The sequence below is a fragment of the Globicephala melas genome, chromosome 9, assembly GCF_963455315.2.
Source record: "Globicephala melas chromosome 9, mGloMel1.2, whole genome shotgun sequence".
In the NCBI taxonomy this organism is placed as follows: Eukaryota; Metazoa; Chordata; class Mammalia; order Artiodactyla; family Delphinidae; genus Globicephala; species Globicephala melas.
In genome coordinates this window covers 32,156,322-32,178,683 of record NC_083322.1, presented here as the reverse complement: position 1 = coordinate 32,178,683, position 22,362 = coordinate 32,156,322, and the positions used below count along the sequence as shown (strand labels likewise).

At 43.1% G+C, this 22,362-nt stretch overlaps 1 protein-coding gene across 7 annotated transcripts in view; it reads left to right on the top strand.

Moving 5' to 3' along the window:
• Positions 1 to 21,511, top strand: part of ST7 (suppression of tumorigenicity 7) — a 254,688-nt gene extending 233,177 nt beyond the window's left edge. For 2 of the 7 annotated variants that reach the window (XM_030857624.2, XM_030857622.2), the window contains 4 exons: positions 406 to 556; positions 10,057 to 10,149; positions 12,695 to 12,834; positions 13,651 to 21,511. In XM_030857624.2, coding sequence (XP_030713484.1) covers positions 406 to 556; positions 10,057 to 10,149; positions 12,695 to 12,834; positions 13,651 to 13,770 — 504 coding nt within the window. In that variant the 3' untranslated portion in view covers positions 13,771 to 21,511. Of the gene's footprint in view, positions 1 to 405; positions 557 to 10,056; positions 10,150 to 12,694; positions 12,835 to 13,650 lie in introns of those variants that run through there. The other 5 variants (XM_030857625.3, XM_030857623.2, XM_060305379.1 and 2 more) reach the window with 4 other exon arrangements.
• Positions 21,512 to 22,362: the final 851 nt, after the last annotated feature.

Below are 22,362 nucleotides of genomic sequence, written 5' to 3'. Positions count from 1 at the left end.
CTCCAGTGTGGTTGGTTTAGTCATATGAAACTTCTTAACCGTCATGTGTTTGTTTCATGTATTTTCATTCTGGTTACAAGATTATACCAACTTATTGTGTCTTCTAAATTTTCCTTTTTGCTGTTTGAGTCTGTATATGTATATATATATTTCTTTGATTAGAATATCTTAGCCTGAAAGCCTCTGATGTTCACTGTAGGAAACTAGTACAAGGCTAATTACCTGCCAGCAAACTTTGCATTGCTGGATGTTTCAGTAATTGCCTTCAAATGTGGTGATGAGGTTGCAGGTTTGATGAAATGCTTAAGAGCGGCGGCTTTAGGGAAATCAACCTCTCCATTTTCCATTCTGAATTCCAAATTACTGTGTATTAACACATCTGTCTCCTGCATTTTTTTATTTCAGTACCTACTAGAAATGAAAAGCCTAATCCTGCCCCCAGAACATATCCTGAAGAGAGGGGACAGTGAAGCAATAGCATATGCGTTCTTTCATCTGGCACACTGGAAGAGGGTAGAAGGGGCTTTGAATCTTCTGCATTGTACGTGGGAAGGCAGTAAGTAATTTTCTTTCTTTGAAATGTTTTTAAAGCATGAAAAGATGCTAAAACTGTTTTTACCCTGAGTGTTCACGGTGAGTGATGGAGATTTGCATATCTATAGCTCTCCTTCTCTGTGATATTCCATCACCAAGAGATGGTTAATTACTCAGGCTCTCTAGTTTCCCAGTGGTGGTGGGTGTTACTGTGGTGATCCCATCTCTGCAACTCAAAAAGGCAAGTTTATACAGTGGATGGGGTGAGTCTGGGCTATCCTGGCAGAGGAGCATTTTACAGCTGGAAAACCCTCTTTGGAGACCTGGACAGCCCCTCGGCACCATGGGAACCTTTGGCGTGGGGTCAGGCCTCGTGCTGGGCTCTGATGACCACTTCTGGATGGCCTTTCTGGGAGGGTTGGCTGAAGAGCCACAGTTATCCTCCAGGAGAGCTGGGTTAGCCAAACACAAACGAGCAGCAGTTACGCTTGCTTCAGAACAAGAGCAGTGGCCGCTGGACTCCAGTATGGTGGCAGGTGTAGCATTGCGCGTTAAGGGATAAATGCCTGTTAGATGGATGTGGGGATAAACTGATCTGAGCACGAGCTGGGCACCGTCATTCCGTGTAAGGAGACGCGGCTCCAACGGTGGGTGAGACGTGCTCCCTGCCCTGGAGAAGCATTTCATCCAGTTGGGAGGAGTCATCAGCAGCATGTAACAGCTGCCCAGTGATTCTTCAGACAGGAGAGGCCTATGGGGTGGAGCAGTCATGGTGAACCTTATGGGTCATATGAGATTTGAACCAAGCCTTGAAGAACTGGGACGGTATTATAAGCAAGGACACTGTGAACAAATGCTAAGCGGTGGGGCTGTTGGGGAGAATGAAAATTAAGGAAAAAGGCTCAAGATTGTGGATTATTGGACCACATATATATTGACACTTGGTTATCATTAATTTAAGCAAAACAAACACAACATGTAGCATGGGTTTTTTTCCCCCCTCTCATGGGGAAAAGAAATATTAGAGTCTTCAGATAATTTTTCCTTAGTTCACTCCTACTCTGATCAGCCTCACAAATGAATGTCTTTTTAATCCCTTTCACTGTTTATCTTTGCTCCTTCCATTTTCATTTTGCTAATCTTCTGCTCTTCCCTTTTCCTGCCCTTCCCTAACCCAGCAGGAATCTAAACTGGTGCAGGAAGGGAAGGGGGGCAGCCGAATGAGATGGAGTAAAAGTTACTTGACAGGGGACTCAGGTTGATTGAAAGTTTTTTGTTTAGTTGTTTGGAAAACATTTCTTTAGAGAATTGATAGCGGGTCAAGTTAAATCATTTACTATTTATAACTTGAGGGATATCGACTTGATCGATGTTTCTACCCCTACTGTAAGTGTGGTAACATACTCCAGGTGTCCTGGTCCCGCTATTTGGATATGTTAAGACAGCACACTCTGCTCAGGGTGTGTGTGGACATGTATGCAGTCCCCTCTGGCTTGGGCTTCTTGTTGCATTTAAAGTGTTCTATCCAGATGAGACAAAAGGAATTTTTATTTAAACATGAGAAAGAGACAGAAAAAGCCCAGCAAGAATAAACATGAGAGGCCTCACCTAGTGTTAGTCGTGGTAAAATTAAATGGACAAACTGACTTAACCAAATAAGAACGTATTTATAGATCGGTACCTTGGAAACATAGTAATAGAAGCTTATTGATTGGATCTAATTGATAAGAAAGTTACCAGTCCTATAGAAAAGGTCAAAAGCGGGTGGGCAGAAGTGATGAAGACACAGTGTCAGGAATGGCATAACTATTAAAAAAAAACCATGAGGAAATTCTGTTTGGAAATTAGTTACCCATATAATCATGTAACAATAGGGAGATGCTCTGGAACAACTGGGAAGGACAGTGAGATTGTGAGAAATGTGAAGTGACATAGTGAACCCCACACCAAGCAGTGTAGTACCTCTGAGGGGATGTAATTACCTCAAATTAGATGGGTAGAACACTTTATTAGAATAAAAAGAAGGGGTGAGTTTTTTGTTTTGTTTTTGTTTGTTTATTTGGTTTGGTTTTTTTAAACATCTTTATTAGAGTATAATTGCTTTACAATGGTGTGTTAGTTTCTGCTTTATAACAAAGTGAATCAGTTATACATATACATATATCCCCATATCTCTTCCCTCTTGCATCTCCCTCCCTCTCGCTCTCCCTATCCCACCCCTCTAGGTGGTCACAATGCACCGAGCTGATCTCCCTGTGCTATGCGGCTGCTTCCCACTAGCTATCTATTTTACGTTTGGTATTGTATGTATGTCCATGCCACTCTCTCACTTTGTCCCAGCTTACCCTCCCTCCCCGTATCCTCAAGTCCGTTCTCTAGTAGGTAGGGGTGAGTTTTTAGACATAAAACAGTGTGGCAAGGTAGTCAGGGGCCTATAGGAAAGATAAATTCAGCATCTGATCCTTACAGATAATTAAGAACCAGGAAGTTACGCTGCTGTTCAGTTTTCAAAAAGAGAGCCATACCATTCAGTTTTAGAAAGAAAAGAGAACCATGAGAGTGCTTACCAGGTGCTAACTACCTTGGAGGATCCCAAGAACCTTGAAGAGTGTTTGTGTAACAGTGTAATTCACAGAGGGTTTGTATTGCCATCATTTCATGGACTCCTGATAAATTTCTGAGTTAGGCAGGACAGAGGTGGCCACCTTAGTTGATCAAGAGAGGAACAGGTTCATTGAGGTGAGTACCTTGTTGAACGTCCTGCCAGCACTGTTGGCAGAGCCAGGTTCACTTTTTCTTCACTGCTCTTTCCTATAATACCAGCTGTTTAGGCCTTTCCTGAATTGACTAAGGATAAGAGGCTCAGCCATCTCTGAAACATTTGCTTAGAAGCCATCAATTTACACCACTGCTTACAGTCTGGGGTATACCTATGCCCTTTCTAGTGTTTTGAAAGTTAATCATTCTATATAAAATTATATTTTTGTTGTTAAATATTGACGTAAACATTTTAACTATAGAATGAGCCCAATTCTATAAAAAAAATACATTCTATATATAAACAAAGGTAAGAGACTGGAAATAAATACATCTTTAAGTAGATTTTAAGTGATTTGGTTTTTTCTTCCTATTTTTCAAACTTTCTACAACAAGCATATATGTTTTCTACAGGCATAAATATGCATGTGTATATATGTGTATGTGTATATATATGTATATGCATGTACTTAGAAAAATAATCTTTCATTACAAACAGTTTTGGTCTTTTTTCAAAAACAGAGCTATAAATCTGTCTTGCAATTCAGAAGAATTACCACTCCAACTTTAGACAATTGTGTGTAATTGGTTGACAAAACTTCTAGATTTGTGTCCATTCTAAGTTAAATGGAGGCATCAGGGCTCTGGATTTTAAATCAAAAGGGCTTGGATTAGAATTCTGACTTAGCTACCTATTAACTGGTATTAACTTACCCATTTTTTGAAAACTGTGAAGCGCTGAAGATACTGAATGCCATCACCCCATCCCAGATTGGTGGGCTTCAGGGCAGTTGCCCTCAGGGCGGCTACAGTACCAGAACCTCTCCCTCTCCCTCTGAGGTCAGTGGGGCTCCCGTAGACGGCCTGTGCCTGAGCGCAGGAGGCTGCACTTCCTCCAGTTCACCACTGGGTGCCGCATTTTGACATCTCCAGCCTCAGGGTCTAGGTTTTTGCCTTTAAATCATTTCTTTCTTCATTCTGAAATTTAAGGCCATTCCCCAACTCCCTTCCAGTTTCCCCTTTTCATTAGAAAGATAATTCAGGGAGGAAGGTAACAGTGCCTCATTTCACCATGTTCCATGTTAAAAGTGAGTATTCTTTTAAAAAGTCAGTTTATCTTTTAGAAAAAATTTTAAAAGCCTGACTTATGTCAAAAGTGTTAGTTAGGGGTAGCGATGAGGTATATTTTTCTTTGATTTTTAATGAGTTTATCATGTTGGAGCATTAGTCATCTTGTGGAATTAAGTGAGTTTCCCACCAATCAGGCTGAAATAACTCACATTTTTGTTAAAACCCCAAAGTCCAGCTGATGCATGGCAGAGATTGTTTGGGTTTGAAACATATGGTGGTTTAAAAAAAAAACAGAGTCCTCAACCACAAATACATCAGCATTTCAAAGGTTTGTAAAATATTTGATTCATCACTCTCCCAGCCCCTGAAATTACACAATATGTTCCTCAAAATCAAGATAATGAAGAAATGGGGAAAGTTTTAATTTATAAGGTTTAAAAACATGTTTCTTAATTCATTACACAGCTGTCACATTATCTTAATTATATTTATTTTAAACACTGTAGGTTCTGGTTACGCTCACACACGTGCACACACACGACTGCAAGTGTGTGTTGAATGTAAAAGCCATATATGAATGAGGGATCTCGTTGGAATTGTGTATTATTTACAATGGTATCGCGCCTTATGGGGCCCTATTTTAAATGGCACATCTTCTATTTTACCTGTATTAAATACTGATGTGGCCTTATCTCCCTTCTACCTTGATCTTTTCAGGGCTCTGTTTTGGCTGTATTTATTTTGTAAAGCAGAATAGTCTGCTGACCACAGCTGTGAACTTTAAGGTTTAATTTTCAGGTTCTATATATCAGAAGGCTAGAGTGCCATGGGGTAAATCGCTTAGCTTTTCTTTGTTTCCATTTTTTCCACTTGATCAAGTAAGACTCTTTATTTTCTTTTTGGAGATTTTTTTTCCAAAGAATTCACTAAATAATGTATAAGATTTGAAGGTGGTGTTTTTTAGGGGGACTAGGCAAAGTATTTCCTTTGAGAGGAGAAAATGGTCCATTGTTGAAGCAAAGGATGAGATTCTGATTCTAATTTATTCTCTTTGAACCTGATGGTAAATGCTACTTGCTGTAAGATGTGGTCCTTAGGGCATTTCCTCTAACCAAACCTTTCCTCCAAAAGCCTGGCACCTTTGGGACTGCTAAAGAGAAATTCTTCCACCCCTCACCCCATAGATCTAAGGCTAAATTTTATAATTTAGGAGAAAACAATGGCCAGCTGAAGTCCCTGGCCGTAGCCAACTTAACACTAGTAGCCGGACTCCAAATATTATTCAGCGCTTCCCCACCTACTGCCCAGTAGGACCAAGCTTGCTCCTTTCAGTTATTCAGTTTTGAGCCGCTGACCGTACTTTGGATCCACTGGGGTTTTTAAAGGGAAAAATTCTGTCTCTGCCCTATTGTGCATTAACTTATTCATTCCTTTATTCAATTAACATTTATTGAGTCCCTCCTTTGTGCCAGGCATTCTTTTGGGGATACCAAGATGAGTCAGACTCTGAAACGCTTTGAGAGAAACATTAGTGTGTGTGTGTGTGTGTGTGTCTGTGTGTGTGTGTGTCTGTGTGTGTGTGTGTGTATACACATATTCTCACAGATACATACACACACATGTATAATATATAGTGTGGATACAAGCAGTGGAAGCAGGAACAGAGTGTTATAGAGTGTTGCAGGTCACTAACAAATTAGTGAATCTGCTATAAAACTCTAGAAGTTTTCTTCAGAATTGGAATGGAGCATCATGTAATCTAACCAAAGGAAAGTGGTTTTCCCAAGGCCATATGAGTAGATAGTGAAAAAACGTGGATCAGAACCCAAGCTTTTGACTTCTGAATTTTCCTTATTGTGCCCAAAGTCTCACAAAAGACAAAGAGCCTTTATGGCCAGTTGCCCACATTACAGTCAAAAGTGAGAACGTAAAATGTGTATTTTGATGAAAGTTTTCTGTTCTATCGTTTGCACTTCTAATTGTTCACAAACAAGCAGCATTTTCACTTATAAGCTAGAGTATGACCTGTTAGAGAAAGGAGGAACTTGGGGTTAGTGGAAAGGCACAGTAAAGAGAAAACTAACTTTCATTGAGCAGTCAGGCACTATGTGTGGACACGTTGACCTCCGCTGTCACACTTAGTCCCTTTAACAGCCTCTCGAGGTCCTTGGTGTTCTCATTTTTACGGCCGAAGAGACTGGACACAGATTAATGACCCACCCAAAGTCATACAGTTGTCAGCCTGGTCAAGTTTGACTCATCCTGAGCTGTCACCTCCACCACTCCCCCATTAGGTATGGGCTATCACAGGGGGACTTTCACTCTTGTTTTCCTGATTATTGGCTCATCTGTTTCCCACCCTGGGTGGTCAGCTCCATCAGTGCAGGGGCAGTGCATACTTGGCTCACCTTTCTATCGCTGCTGCATGAGGAAGGCACTCAACATTTTGACCATGTAGAGCTGGGATTCAAACTCAGTTCTTGCTATTGCAAGGGGTCTGTATAAAGTTCTCTGAGATCCTCTTTGAAAGGCAACATAGACAAACAAAGTATCAAACATTACCTTCTATCCTTGTCTACATTGTGGACAGGATGAGAGCACATTAGAAGTCACTGGGGAAATCAGGAATTAATTTGTTCATGTAACCATCCTTCTGTTCATTCTTTGGTTCTGTTGATTCTTTCTCCAGTATTGGTCGAGTCTCTGATTGGCACAGCACTGCTAGGCTTGGTGCCTAGAAAACGTGTCTGGGCAGGGGTGGAAAGCAGCTGTGTAACGCATCACATGTCATTGTGGAGAGCCTGCTGTGTTCATTAAGTAGTTCCCAGTTTCATTTTGCCTCTCCCACAAAGGCACAATAGAAACCAAGGTAGAGGAGGGGATGGCACAAAAGGAAAATGCAACAATGCCACTTGTGTCCCGTGTATTAACTCTGAGTGGTCCAGGTTTTTGGTTTCGTTTTTAACCAAATACATGTACATTTTTAATTCCTCTGAAGTGTATGCTTTTTCGGACGGAGATTTTTTAGGAGGTTTTTAGTCAGTCATGAAGTAGATCAAATTCATAAAATAGTTCAAATGACCTTTTTTCCATTCTTCCTTGCCCTGCGAAATCAGCGTGTTACTGTTTGCACTTGCAAGAGTTCTGGACATTCGGCTCAAGCCACGAAGTTCTTGTGGAGCAGTGTCGTGTCTTTGCAGTGAAAGGGACCAGGCGGTGGGAGGTGAAGCTGGCCCGGCTCGTGCAGTGCCTCCTCCACTCTTTGCAGACCCCCACTGCTTATCGCACACTTTGCTGGGCCCCGCACAGCAGGGTGGACCAAGGATAGAATTGCAAACAGAAATTGTGCTTGCTTTTGTTTAGTGAAGCCAAAAGTCTTAATATTATTTTATGAACTTGATGTAAATGACAACTGACATGAGAATGAGAAATTTTAAGAGCACATAAGCGTCTTTACAATCCCAGGGGTTGGGGGCAGAGGACAGTACAGAAAGTGTGTGTGTGTTTGTATTCTTTCTTGAGTCGTATATAATCAGTGCCTTCACCCTCTCCAAAAAGACCAGAACTGATTAGAAGAAGGAAAAGACTAACTTGATGCACAAAATTTGTATGCATGCCAAGTCCTGGAGTAAAAACTATTTGGCATCTGACTGAAAAGACACCAAGCAACCATTTGATGTCTATGGGTGAACACTCTCAAGATCTTGCACTCCTATATTTCAGTTAAAAAATTGCTCCCTGAAGTGCAAACTGACTTCAATTTTGAACAAAATTTAGCATTCAAATTTATAGCCACTTTGAAAACTGAGGGTTTATTTATATCATATGAACCTGAACAGATTCTTAATTACAGCAGCCCTAGTGCACATGGAGAATCTGGATTTCAAAAAAAAAAAAAAACTTCCATAGGTTTTTCTACATTTTTGAGATGCTTTCATAGCAGCCATCATTCATGGGAAATAGTATTAAAATCCTGCCATACTGCAGTTTAAATTTAAACGCACTGCTTCCCAGTAGAGAGTTTAGTGTATCCTATAAAGGCACTAAATGGATTTTTTCGGTTTTGTAATTTTTTCCCTTCTCTTGCAAGCCTAATTCTACCGAGAGAGATGCTGGTCCCTTTGAGTAATCTTTGTGTGTTAACAACCTGTACAGGGAACTCCTCTCTTGCTTGTTGTAATGGGCAGAAGTCATCTTGGTTTGCATGGAAGAGAAGGTCTGATTGAACTAGGGTGAGCCTTTCATTTTAAGAAGAGTTAAAGTCTGGGGTGTTTTTAATGTTTTAATCTCTGTTTAAGAGGTTTCTGTTATGAGAGGAAAATTGATAACATTTTTACCTCAGCCAACTGGCTCTGCTCTAATCCCACGTTTATAGTGATTTATATTCTCCGTGGCAATGTGCTGTAACCTCAGAGTGATACCACTGTGGTGTAGATTGACTGCATTCCAAATGCTGGAATCACATACATAATGTTTTTACTTTTAAATAATATTCAGACACCAGAATAAATACCATATGTGCACTGATGCTGGTTACAATGGAACCTTGTCATTTCTTGTGAGGGAGAACATTCTTTGTTTCTGATTTCTGTTTGAAATAAGTATGCAAAAGATAAATATGTACATTGACAGCATTTTGAGAAGGCTCAGGTAATTGCACAGCTGAGGATGTAGCTAGGAGTCCTTGAAATGTAGCATTTAAGACTGAAAAGGCTGCTGTGTTGCCACCATCCCTTTTTGACACACATGAAGGCAAGGACTGTACTCTGACATTCCCAGTGTAGGGTTTAGTTTTTATATTTTATAGCTACAGCATGCTGTAGTTACCGGACATCTGTTGAAGAAAAATTACCTCGAGTACTGTTCATAGAAACAGTGAGACTAACGTGCTGATGACCTCGTAACAGGGAGAGTAACACACGTGATAACGGGAAGGGATGGATTGATTGGAAAGTCATAATTCAGTGTGAGACCTAATGTTATCTGATGCCACGAAACCAGAACTTACGTGGCCTGATATCATCAAAATACAGATAATCAATCTCTCCAGATCCATTTTCTCCCCACATGATGTTGAAGATTTAAAAGTTTCATAAAGTTTAGAAATACCTCCCAAGTCATGCATTTTTAGGTTCTTGTTTTCATCCATCTTGGTTGGAATTCTAATCCACCTAGACATATTTTTTAAATAGACATGCTAGAATGCCTTTCATATTTGTGCATCTGTGACACGAGCCAACAAGTCAGTCCACGTTTGCTTCTCGGGGAAGCATTTCAATCCAGGTTTGCGTTATTACCATCAGGTGAGCTATATTGAATGAGTGCTTACGACGTTTTCGTAATATTTTGTAGATGAGGAAACCCTGGGCATTGGAATTGCTGGCTTTCCCTACTCCTCTGCACCCCCGTCCCCACTCAGTTTTGTGAGGTTCTCCCAGAATATATAGTGTGAGGTTAATGTGTGAGGCATACCTCATAATGCATCTCTGACAGCTTATCTAGCACATGACTCAGAGTTTGGGTACGTCTTGCCTCCTTTATGGGAGCTATTTGTAGAAGTGTTCAGTGTGAGACCTAATGTTTTTTATAATTTTATAATGTGAGCCGTTATAAAAATGCTCAAAAGTCTCTTTGTGGACTTGAGAAGTTGTGAGACAAATATTGTACCTCTAACGTATTGTCTCTCCTTTGCAGCTTTTCGGATGATCCCTTATCCCTTGGAAAAGGGGCATCTATTTTATCCTTACCCCATCTGTACAGAAACAGCAGATCGTGAGCTGCTTCCATGTGAGTCTCCCCTCCATAATCCTCCCTTTGGCTGGTGAGGGTGGTGTGCCAAAGACTGGGATGGGAAGAGGTGGAAATGATAAATGTTTATGATGTTCCTTGTCTTTTATTACTCTTCTCCCAAACCCTGTCCTCATTTGATAGCATAAGCATTAAAGTGAGTTATGTGTGTAGGTTTGGCTTCCTGCTTCTCCACGTCTCTCCAGATTCATCAAAGGGAAAGACCCGCCCAGGTCTGAAATGTAGATGAAGAGCCATCATGTACTGGTTGGTCTGAGCGCAGAGACCCCTAGTTTGGGGCAGAGACCCCTAGTTTGGGGCAGATGCCCCTTGCTGGGCTGATCCACTGTGCGGGGCTCGGCCTGGGCTCTCCCTCTGGTCAGAGGCAGTCTGCACAGACCGGAGTCTGGAGGGGAGGCACTGGCTTCAGAGGGAGCTGCAGATGAGCCATGGGTGGGAGGGTGGCACGGGGACGCTGGCATTGTGGCCAGAGGCGGAGTCGTGGGCAGGGTGGGGCTGCCCTCTGCGGTGATGCGGTGCTCTTCGCCGGCGGGATTTCCCGTGGGCATCTCACGGATGGCGCACAGTGAGCTGGTGTAACGTGTGCAGGGCACACGTGCAGCCTCAACACTGTATATAGCAGGCGGCAGGCAAACCCTGCCCTCGAGGGCCTTACAAGCTAGCAGTCGGGGGGCCCATACCACACGTGGAAAGTATGATTTGGTTTACTGTAATGCAACATTGTTTTGACAATTCCGGCTAAATAGTTATTATCAAATTATACTGTGTATGAAGAGCATGTCCAGGCTGTTCATGTGGCCCTGACTTAGGACATACTTTCCTCCCTCAGATAATACGCTCCAAATCTTGGTTGCTCTCTCTTCCCCGTCCTCTCTTCTGCCACAACCACCCTGCACCAGCCCCAGCTACGTCACATCTCATAGCTGTAACATATTTAAATGCTTTGCCAGGAGGGCCAGTATAACTGTGGAGCCCTGAGTGTTGGCAGATTGTTTAATGCCCACGTTTTTGAGCTGGTCGTAAATCTCCAATGTAGTGGGTGCAAAACAAGGCTGCCGTCTCAGGTTGAAAGAGCAGGAGGCAGCTCTCTCATTTCTTTGCAGGACAGACCCACTGGGAGACATGTTACCTTGGGAGCTGGGAGACCTCAGAGGGGTGTGGTTCCTCACCATCTGAGTTTATTGTGGAAAAGCGTCGGGTGCCTCACTCTGCATTAGATTCGATTTCAGAAATCCCTGTGATGGGCCCATGCTCTACCTTTTGACTCCCCCTTCAGGGAGATCCTTGTTAACATTTACAGTTTCTGGTAAGAAAGGCAGTTTTCTGAAAAGTACACTTTTAAAATGTTTTAATTGAGTCCAATCATGTTTCCATGGGGATAGATTCACTATTAGAACAAGATTACAGTTCTTAAAAGAAACTGTCTAGGAATAATCTTTACAGTCCTGGAATAGAAAACTATTTTTCTATCTATAAATAAACTATCACGTTTATTTATTTGAACGCAGTGGTTCAAGTCTGATCTCCCCTCAAAATCATTGGGTGCTGAGGGTGAGGATGGGATGGGGGTAGGTGGCTTTACATGTTACCTGCGTGCTGCACGTGAGTGGTGTAGTGTCCACGGTGGTCCCGAGCACACGTCCACCCATGAAGAATCCTAGCAGGTTGACATCCCTGGATTCAGGTGCATGTGCTCGTTTGTGCTTTGTCCCTCCTTGGCCCTCTACACCCTCAGTTTCAGCAGAGTGGACTACTGCTTAGAGCTGAAAGGTCGAGGAAAGGCTTGAGACCTTGGATTTCCTGAGGAAGATGGAGACCCTCGAATCTTTTGGTTTGAGTGGCAGTGTAGTTCACACACAGCCTCACGGCTCCCCTCCACTGGGCCAGCCTCAGTTGCTTTTCTGTCTGTGCGGACCACTCGAAATTTAAAAGTTATGAAAGGCTCTAAAATCTCCCATTTTTGATGGATGGATGGTCCTCGCTGGATGTCTCTCTATCAGGGTGGCACCCTCCACTGACATAGTTAGATTGTACCAGGAAAAAATACAAGATACACTAATATCACCCTATCACAATGATTTAAAAATTACAGGAAAAGTGAAAACCTAGAGAGAGGATTTTTTTTTCAGTATACTTGACTTTGGATTTTCCAGGTTTTGTTCAATGAACATGTGTTTTATAATTTGAATAAAGTTTTGTTTTATTTGTGTTTGCTTTTGCAAAAGAAATACTGTATATTAAGCATAGATAGTGTTACTGTCCCTGCCCATGAGTGTGTGACATCCCCAAATTAGCCCTATCATTGCCCTAGATAGAGTTCTGAAGGTTGAACGTGGACTTGGGGGAAGCAGATAGGCCACCAAAGGCTGGCTGAAATGTGGGCTCTTCTTCGTTCCAGGGCCCTACCTTTCTCATTTCCAGCAGGCTTGAGCCAAAGCTCTGCAGAGTCAGTCCCACCTACAGAAATTCCCTGAGAATGCATTTTACTGCAGCCCTAACACTTCCCTTTTGATCTTCTCCACAGCTTTCCATGAAGTCTCAGTTTACCCAAAAAAGGAGCTTCCCTTCTTTATCCTCTTCACTGCTGGATTGTGTTCCTTCACAGCCATGCTGGCCCTCCTGACACATCAGTTCCCGGAACTCATGGGGGTCTTTGCGAAAGCTGTGAGTATTTGCCAAGGGGGAGGCCGCAGGCAAGGGGCAGGGCAAGTCAAGAGAAGCAGCATAAGAGAAAGAGGGGAGCGTTGTGTAGAAGTGGATGTGCTTGTATTGATCCTTTGCATACTGTTCAATTTTCATTATCATCAGTGAGATCAAGGATTGAGGGTCAGAATGAGAAAGTGTAGCTTGTTTGTTACTGCATGCCTTGCCTATTTCACAGACACAAAAATTCTCAGCAGTTCCCCTAAAATAATGCATGAGGTCTAAAAGAATTAAAGAATTAAGGGAATCCTAGCAAATGAAAAATACTTGGGAGATTTTTCAGTTTTGTATAAATTGAATGATATCATTTCTAATCTTTAGATATTGTAGGTCTTTCCTTCAAGAAAGATAGAATTTACATTTTCAAAGATGATTTAAATTTAAAACGTTTTAATGTCTACAAATTAAACGGCTTGTTTGGGGAATGAACTGAGAGGGTGTGAAGGGTGGGTAGTATTAAGAAGTATACAGATATGATATTTAGAAGTATGGAAATCCATTAAGGGTCTTTAAAGAGGGTTATGGAGAAGAGCTTTAATAAGAAAAGCCATCTGCATTGACAACCAAGAACCATTGTTTCCTTGATGAAAAGTGACCATTTCAGCTTGCACATGCAGTGAGGATAAGTTTACTGATTTTGCCACAAAGGAGTTTCAAACAGAAGGAATCAGGAAAAGAATATCGATTGTTTCCCTGGAACTCCATTCTGATTTCAAGGCGAGTGGAGTCAGCAAGGATGATTTCTAACTTGGCTGGGTTGATTTAATCCCTTTCCAGATGATTGACATTTTCTGCTCGGCAGAGTTCAGGGACTGGAATTGCAAGAGTATTTTCATGCGTGTTGAAGATGAACTGGAAATCCCACCGGCACCTCAATCTCATCATTTTCAAAACTGAACTCATCACCCTTCTTCCCCCACCACCACAACTGCTCCTTCTCCTGTATTCCTGATCTCCGCCAGTGGCACTGATATCCACCCAGTTACTCAAGCCAGAAACTCAGCAGCCCTCCCAAACTCTTCCCTCTCTCACTCCTTATATCCTGTCTGTCTTGGCTTTCACAGTCTGTCGGCTCTAACCTCCTGAGCCACTAGGCATTCGGTAAATGTAATTCACCTCTTCTTCCCTTCCTTCTTCTCCCATGGCTGTCTCTTAGTTTGGATCTTTGTGATTTCTTGCCTGGACACCTGCAAGAGTCTTAACTGGTCTCCTTGCTTCCAGTCTTATCCTCTGCCAGTATTTCTTTCATACTGACAAAAGAATGATCTTTCTAAATTGCAAGTCTGAGCATGTCACTTCCCTGCTTGAATTTCTTCAGTAGTTTCCCACCAGCATCAGGATAAAGTCCCAGATCTTTAGCATGGCATACAGGGTCCTTTATGATCTGGCCCTTGCTTTCCTCTTCAGCCTCATCTCTCTCCCAACTCTTGCACAGACACTGGTCTTGGGCCACAGTGAATTGCTCACCATTCCCAGATGCTTTTGTGAGCCTCGGTGCCTTTGCACGTACTGTTTGCTCTGCATGGAATGCCCTTCCCCATTATCATCAGCACTTGTACAGTCTACTAACGCCTCTTCATTCTTTTATACTCAGCTTCCTTTCTAAGTTTCTCCCAAGCTGAGTTAGATGTTTCTCCTCTCAGCTCCCACAGTATTCCATGAATACCTATATTACGTTTATTGTACTGTATTATAATTGTTAAAAACTTGTCTGACCCCCTTGTAGAATGTGAGCTCTTTGCGAGCAGGACTGTGTCTTCCTCATCTCTGTATCCCCAAAGCTTTGCACAGTGCCTTGCACATAGTAGGTTTTCAATAAATGATTATTAAATAAATAAATGGTAGTGGTTTCTGCAGAAAGAATCAGTGTAAAAAATTAGATACAGCTTAGCATTTCTTCTCTTCTTTTATAATTATGATCACAGACAGAGTTGAAAGGGACCTTAAACTGCCTTCAACAGTAACTTGATGAAGGTCATTTAGACTCATCTGGAATACTTTTAGCGCTGGAGTGTTCACCTGTTCAACATGGAAGCCCATTTCCGTACTGGATCACTCAGAACTCTTCTTGATACTGATAAAATCTGCCTTCCTTTAATTTCCACTTATTTCCTATTCTACTCTCCAAAACTATAATGAACAACTCTACTTCCTCTTGCAATTTCTTGAGGCAACTAATATATTCATGGCCACCTCTCACCTCTAACTTACTACCTTCTCTTTTCTTCAGGCAGAATGTCTCCAATTTCCTTAAGTCTTCTGTACATGATATGATTCCTGAACCCAGTATCACCCAAGCTGCCTCCTTAGATGCTCCCTAGTTTATGGGCCTATGCTATTCATTATTTGCTTCTATTCCCAAGCCAACCTTTGAGTTAAAGCAGTTACCAAAAGTCTGAATAGATTAGAGTGTCATGTAGTAAAATTTAAAATAAGAATACATTTACAACATTAGTCAATGTCATTCTTCATTGAACTAACAAGCAGCTCTTGGTGGGAATTCAGGATCAGGACAGTGATTCTCAGCCCCTAGTGTGCACAAAATTCACCTGGCCCTACCACCGGAAGTTCAGAGCCTTGAGTGTTAGCACCCGGGAATCTGCGTTTTTAAACAAGCCCCGCACCCCCCCCCCACCGATTCTAAGGATGGGGGTTGAGGACCATTTCCTTCAAAGAACACTGGTCTCAAAAAAGCCAGCCTTTGAGCAGCCGTTTGCAGGTGCATGGTGCGACGTCAGAGCTGTTGAGGTGACAGGTTTCTAGGAACCAGCAGTTTCACCCCGGCTGCTCCTTGAAATCATCTAGGGAGCTTAAAAATTACAGGTGCCTGATCTCCCAATCCTGGGGACTCTGACTTAGTTGGTCTGGGATGCAGCCTCGGCATCTGAGTTTTCAGATGCCCCCGTAGTGATTTGGGTGTGCAGCCAGGGCTGAGAGCCCCTGTACTGAATAAAGTAACTGCCTGAAACTGCGTCGCCCAGGGAGAGGGCTGGGAGGAATGGAGGGTAGTACATAGAATACGGCTGGGTGTCCTCTAGGTAAGGCTGTGTAGCCTCCAGAATATCACAGAGATGTGTTCGTTATGGATCTTAGACCAAGGGCCACTCTCCTCATTTAATGTTCCCAAAGCTTTGTTTTTGAGTCAAGGACCAGATGATTAAATAAAATACAAATTTACCTTTATGGTCCGCGTATTTTATACTCTACCAAGGTGTGGTAGTTTGGTCAGCTACTCGTAGTTTTCAAAAGTAGTTTAGATAAATTTGCTTTTAAACCTCTGTCTGGAGGATCACATTCATCTTGCCCTTCATTAAGGTTTAGCAGTACTAAAACGTCTGGAGAGATTTCATGGGGAAGGAAGATGGATGGCCTGAAGGAGACAAGCCCCATCTCCCTCCTCCTTCCCCCCACTGCTCCGGCGTCTTCTCCACATTTTCACTCTTGTCACTTCATCAGGCCCCTCGTGAAGCCCCCCACAGGTTATCACAGCTGCCCTATAGGCTGCCTGCAACCATTTGCAGCTTGTGAAAATGATTTTCTCAGACCTCGCCTGAGATAATGTCCCTGGGATAATGACTCAGTAGATGGAGAGAGATTGCACTGCCACCCGCCAGGCTGCGTGCAGCTTGGGAACTCTCCAGTGTGTTTACATGTTGATATGCAGCCAGTAAGGAAGCCCGCAGCCAAGTGTGAGCCACTGGAAAATAGTAAAATGAGAGGCTTCAACTCTCTCCGCCTAATCTAATCTACCTCAGTGACTTAGGACTAACTCTTCCTAGAATGTTTGGTTACCAAGATAAGGTTGCTCATATAAATAAGTGATCATTCCAAACCCAGCCCCTCACAGAATGTGGGAAGGTCAGCATGCTGACCTCTTCTGTTTGAAGGGCCCTGTCTTTCCTCCTCTGGTCTCTCTCCTTCCCTGAGATCCAGCCCCCTGACTTCTGACTCTTGTCTTCAACTTATGCGCCCTGACCTCTTTGAAGTCTGATATTGATTACAGTGAAATGTCAATTGTCTGATTGCAGTAGGGCACCTGGAACTTATTCAGATAAGCAGAGGCGTTTCAAGCGTTAAGGAAGCACGTTGCGAGCCATGACCTTCTTCTAAATAACGGTGTTTCGGGGAAAAGGAGGATCAGGCGACTGAAGTGTTGCTCTCTCTTTTTTATTAGTTCAGTTGCTTTTTCTCACCACAAGACACTGATTGAATTATGGTGCATTTTGGACCGTGTGTGTCTGCCCCCAGGACAGAAGTTTTGGACATTGAGACAGATGAGCTGTTCCAGGGTTGCCTGGTGTTGCTCATTCAGACTTCACTTTTCAGGCAATAAAATTTCCCAAGTCCCTAAGTGAAACTGTTGTTTCTCTGTGTGCATTGGTTGAGTCTTCGCCCAAAAAGTGTTGACTGATATTCAGACGTGCAAAGAAGCATCCTGAGTAAACAAAGGATGTTCCACCTAACTTTTTTTGTTTAATACCTCCTGATGAAAGCCGCTGACCTTTGGTTACTAAATGAAAAGGGCTTAACGGTTCCAGGCACCCCGTTACATTTTGCTGCTGCTTCTTTGTGGGCGAGGGTTGGGGAGGAGGTCTCGGAGAGCGCTGCTAAGGAGGAAGGTAACCTAGCAACAAAGGGTGCTCATCGCAACTGGGGTGCTGCGAGAGAATTAGGATCTCTAGGAAAGCGTTCAAGGCATTCTCTTCTCGATTGTCCCAAGGATAGAACATTCTAGATATGAGGGAGAGCAGTAAATGATCACCTACATGGGAGGTATTAGGAGTTAATTCTCTTGTGGAACCTGGTCGAGAAGTACAGGTGTGTCCGGGGGGCCAGGGCTCACTGCATCTTGCTGTGCAGGGTGGAAAGAGGGGCATTTACAGACCACAAACTGGGCGAGGCCTGCCACTTAATTTCCAGAGGCCTCCCTTTTACGCTTTTTATCCAAGTCAGGTCAGTGACCAAAACTAAGCAAACAGACGGGCCTTTATTTTGAACCAGCTTTGTAACAACATCTCCATTCATTCTGCTACCCAAGCTGAGGCTCCCTGGTGTCCCCCCGTTTAGTGTATGAAGTCGCCCAGGGTGTAGACTTTGAGCGATTCCTGTCATCTGACCACACTGGCTCACGCTAATGCATCACTTGTTCCCACCTCAGTCACAACTTCGGTGGTTATAAATCTGTTTGGGATTAGGTGTGCAGGATATGATAACTTCACCAGCAAAGTCCCCTTGTTCAGTGGGCCTCATCTTCCTGCCCCTGTCAGCATCCTCGGTTCATCCAGACTGCTTTAGCACCTAGCTCCTCTTAATGGAGCTGAGCATTACAGGCAAATGCCGTGTGTTATGGAGCCTTGACAATCTCTGATTACAAACAAATGGATAAATGTTATGTGTAAATAGTTTTAATTCTACAGTGTTACCATGTCGGTCTGATACAATCAGTAGACTTGTTCCATGTCATCCTCTCAGAACTAGGATTTTACAAACTCTTTCGGGGCAGCTCGGGCAGTAATTACTCATTCCTGGGCCTCGTATCTCCCACAGTGCCTTCCAACCGCATCCAGCTCTGAACTGAAAAGGACAGGCAGCCCATTAAGTAGGGTGAGCATCCCATGTGGTAGCGTGCACCCAACCAAGGATAATCGCAGAAGGTTGCCAGGCATTGCCCTGTATCTAACACCCACTTGAGGGAAGAGCCATCCTACCTTCACTCAAGTACTGACGTGGCTCCTTTTTCTTAACTGCAAGTTCCTTAACAGCCTGGCACTCAAGGCCCTCCCCAGAGTTATGCTAGTTGCTTTTGAACTCTACCTCCATCTCTTCGAGTCATACCAGCTGCTTTCCCCTCTCTGTTCCAGCTGTTTATTGAGCCTGGAAGGCCCACCTGCTCACATGTCTTTCCTTACCATTCTTACCCCATCTCTGTCTTTTCATACCCCAGCCATCCACTGGGGACTATTTCAGTCACCTCATTTTCAGTTTTTCCTGTTCCTTTCGACAAAATGGATTCTCTCCCTTTCCCGAACCTTCCTGGTGCTTTGTTTGTGCGTCTATCTTCTACTCTGTCGTGGTCTACCCGGTATTGTTACTTTGCTGGGTACAGGTCTTAGTGGCTCCCTTCCCCAACCCCTAGGCTTTGAGCTTCCTGACAGTGGGACTTTTGTCCTAGACGCTTTTATATCTCACCCAGTACCTAAGTGCCTTACTGAGTAAATATATTCAATTGATGTAAAAGATGCAGTACAGAGAAGGGTTCCGAACCTTATACTCTCTCGAGTTTTCGTTACACAAATCTCGCACTTGATGGTCCTGCCATAATGTGGTACAGGCCTTCCCAGTTTGCATTCTACTGGTTCTTTAAAAAAAAAAAAGAAGAAGAAGAAGAAGGACAGATTCTGAGGTCATGTAAATTTGGGAAACTTGCCTACCATACCCCTTCTTGAGGACCCGCAATCCATAGAACATGTGACCAGTAGAGGAGACTGTTTCTTCACTACATTCAGGTCTACTAATTTGTCTGGCCTCAGACCATGTTCCCCCTCTGCGTATGTACTCACGTCCTACAGCACACTTCTGTGGGAAATTCTTGGTGGTGTAGACTGTGCTGTGCTATGGGCAAGGGATTGGGACAAAGGACTCCACAGTACAAGAACCAGACATTGAACCCTAGCGAGACGATACCTTGGTTCTGAACAGAGAGCAAGGAAACCCATCCAAACACCCGTCTTGTGCCTGATTGGGTTAGGGCACCTCTTCTGCCAGATGCTGATGGCTTGTGGAGGGAGGCTGAGTCTTCACGAGAACATAATCAGAACAGACTTGAGATTATGTTAAATGAGTCTCAGGCAAGGCGCCTGACTTTCCTAAAAGGCACAGATAATAAGCATTATTCTCTACATGAAAAACAGAAAGGAATTCAGTAACCAAACGAAAGAGATCCCAAAGCTCTCCTCAGAGCAGCACCTTTTCCACAAGGACGTGTCGTCCATGGACTGGCCAGCTTGCTGCCCTCCCCAAGGCTCCCATGATGCTCACCACTAAGCAGGTAGTTCAGAAAAGAACATGGGCTGCAGGTGTTTGGGAGACAATAGGATCCCAAAGCAATTCACAACCATACGACAAACTGGACTTTTTTTTTCTGTTGTTGCCTTTTCCACTTAAAGTTCTATAACTAGGCAAGCAGGTGGAGAAGTTGTCACCATTTTTTTAACTCTTCTGCTCACTTGCCACCCATCTGTCAGTCCCTTTTGACGGCACTGGTCATCTCCATGGGCAGCCCTCAGATCCTGAAGGCTGATTGGAGGGCCTCAGAACTGTGGGCAGCTGTCAGAGGAGTGAAGGGCCTGTCAGCCAACACTTCTCCCCCTCATCCATCAGAGCCAGGGGGGCGGGTGCAGAAGCTGGAATGTAGGTTTGTTCGTCAACCAATGTTTCCTACAAACATAAATATGAAATCTTAGCCTTTGGAAGCTTTTTATAATGCAGAGACATAAGATGAAAGCATGAGTTGGAGAGGTTCGTTTTGATGTCTTGAACAAGATTTCTCCTGACTTCTGCGCTTTTCTCGTTTGTTCGCAGTTCCTCAGCACTTTGTTTGCCCCCTTAAACTTTGTCATGGAGAAAGTGGAAAGCATCCTCCCATCCAGTCTTTGGCACCAGCTGACTAGGATCTAGGGAAGCCCACCCGTCCTTCCACTCACCTCACCCAGTGGGCTGCCACCATCTCTTCGTGCCAACTCCTCGTGGACTGCAAGAAAGCATGACTTTGAAAAAGGGAAGCCATTCCGAGATTTTAAAACCTTCATGGACTGTCTGTTCCGTATTAAAAGCTGTTTTTGTTGTACAAAATTCATTGATGTTCAGTTCTATTATATTTTGCTTTCAGAAAAGAAAAAATAAACTTTTGTGTATTGCAGCAACCAGTTGTGTCTTCCAGCCCTAAAACTGTTGGTGTCCAAATAAACCTACAGGTTACATTTAATTAACTAAGGCACCAGATCTGCTCAGTGCAACACAATGGTTTTCTATGCTAATGGAACTCCTTTCACCAGGCCCTCGGCACCCCTACGGTTGGTGGCTTAGAAAACAGACTCTCTTTGGCTAAAAAGTACCATCTTTTTCAGCCCCAAACTGTATGTCCTCATAGGCTAAATGCACAAAAGAAATTTCCAGCATGAATGACAGGAAGCATGAATGAAACGAAATGTATGTGCCATCCCAGGTTGTTCCAATTCAGAGACTCTGCTCACGGAATAGAACTCAGCACTGTGGTTCTAGGAATCATTTTACTTCTGCTTTCTGAAAACTTGTCGTGAGAAAAAAAGTTCTGATGAGAGCTACAGAGCCAATAGTCTATCGTAGGACCTGACCACTTTCAACATTGCCATTTTTTAAATGTTTTCTCATAAGGGTCATTTTTTTTTATCATGTTTTCATTCTTGATGCTTGCGTGTGAGCGTTCTCTGAGTGTTTCCATGATCTGAACCATAGTGGTCATTTGTCTTCACCATCTTTGAAAGCCTTCTACATGAGTCACACCTGCCAAGCATCTCTTTTTTTTTCTTTCTTTAATATCTTTATTGGATTATAATTGCTTTACAATGGTGTGTTAGTTTCTGCTTTATAACAAAGTGAATCAGCTATACATATACATATATCCCTATATCTCCTCCCTCCTGCGTCTCCCTCCCACCCTCCCTATCCCACCACTCTAGGTGGTCACAAAGCACGGAGCTGATCTCCCTGTGCTATGCGGCTGCTTCCCACTAGCTATCTAATTTACATTTGGTAGTACATATTAGTCCATGCCACTCTCTCTCTTTGTCCCAACTTACCCTTCCCCCCACCCCATGTCCTCAAGTCCATTCCCTACATCTGTGTCTTTATTCCTGTCCTGTCCCTAGGTTCTTTCATAACCATTTTTTTTGTTTTTTTTTTTAGATTCCATATATTATGTGTTAGCATACGGTATTTGTTTTTCTCTTTCTGACGTACTTCACTCTGTATGACAGACTCTAGGTCCATCCATCTCACTACAAATAACTCAATTTCATTTCTTTTTATGGTTGAGTAATATTCCACTGTATATATGTGCCACGTCTTCTTTATCCATCCATCTGTCAGTGGACACTTAGGTTGCTTCCATGTCCTGGCTATTGTAAATAGAGTTGCGATGAACATTGTGGTACATGACTCTTTGAATTATGGTTTTCTCAGGGTCTATGCCCAGTAGTGGGATTGCTGGGTCGTATGGTAGTTCTATTTTTAGTTTTTAAGGAACCTCCATACTGTTCTCCATAGTGGCTGTATCAACTTACATTTCCACCAACAATGCAAGAGGGTTCCCTTTTCTCCACACCCTCTCCAGCATTTATTGTGTGTAGATTTTTTGATGATGGCCATTCTGACTGGTGTGAGCTGATACCTCATTGTAGTTCTGATTTGCATTTCTCTAATGATTAGTGATGTTGAGCATTCTTTCATGTG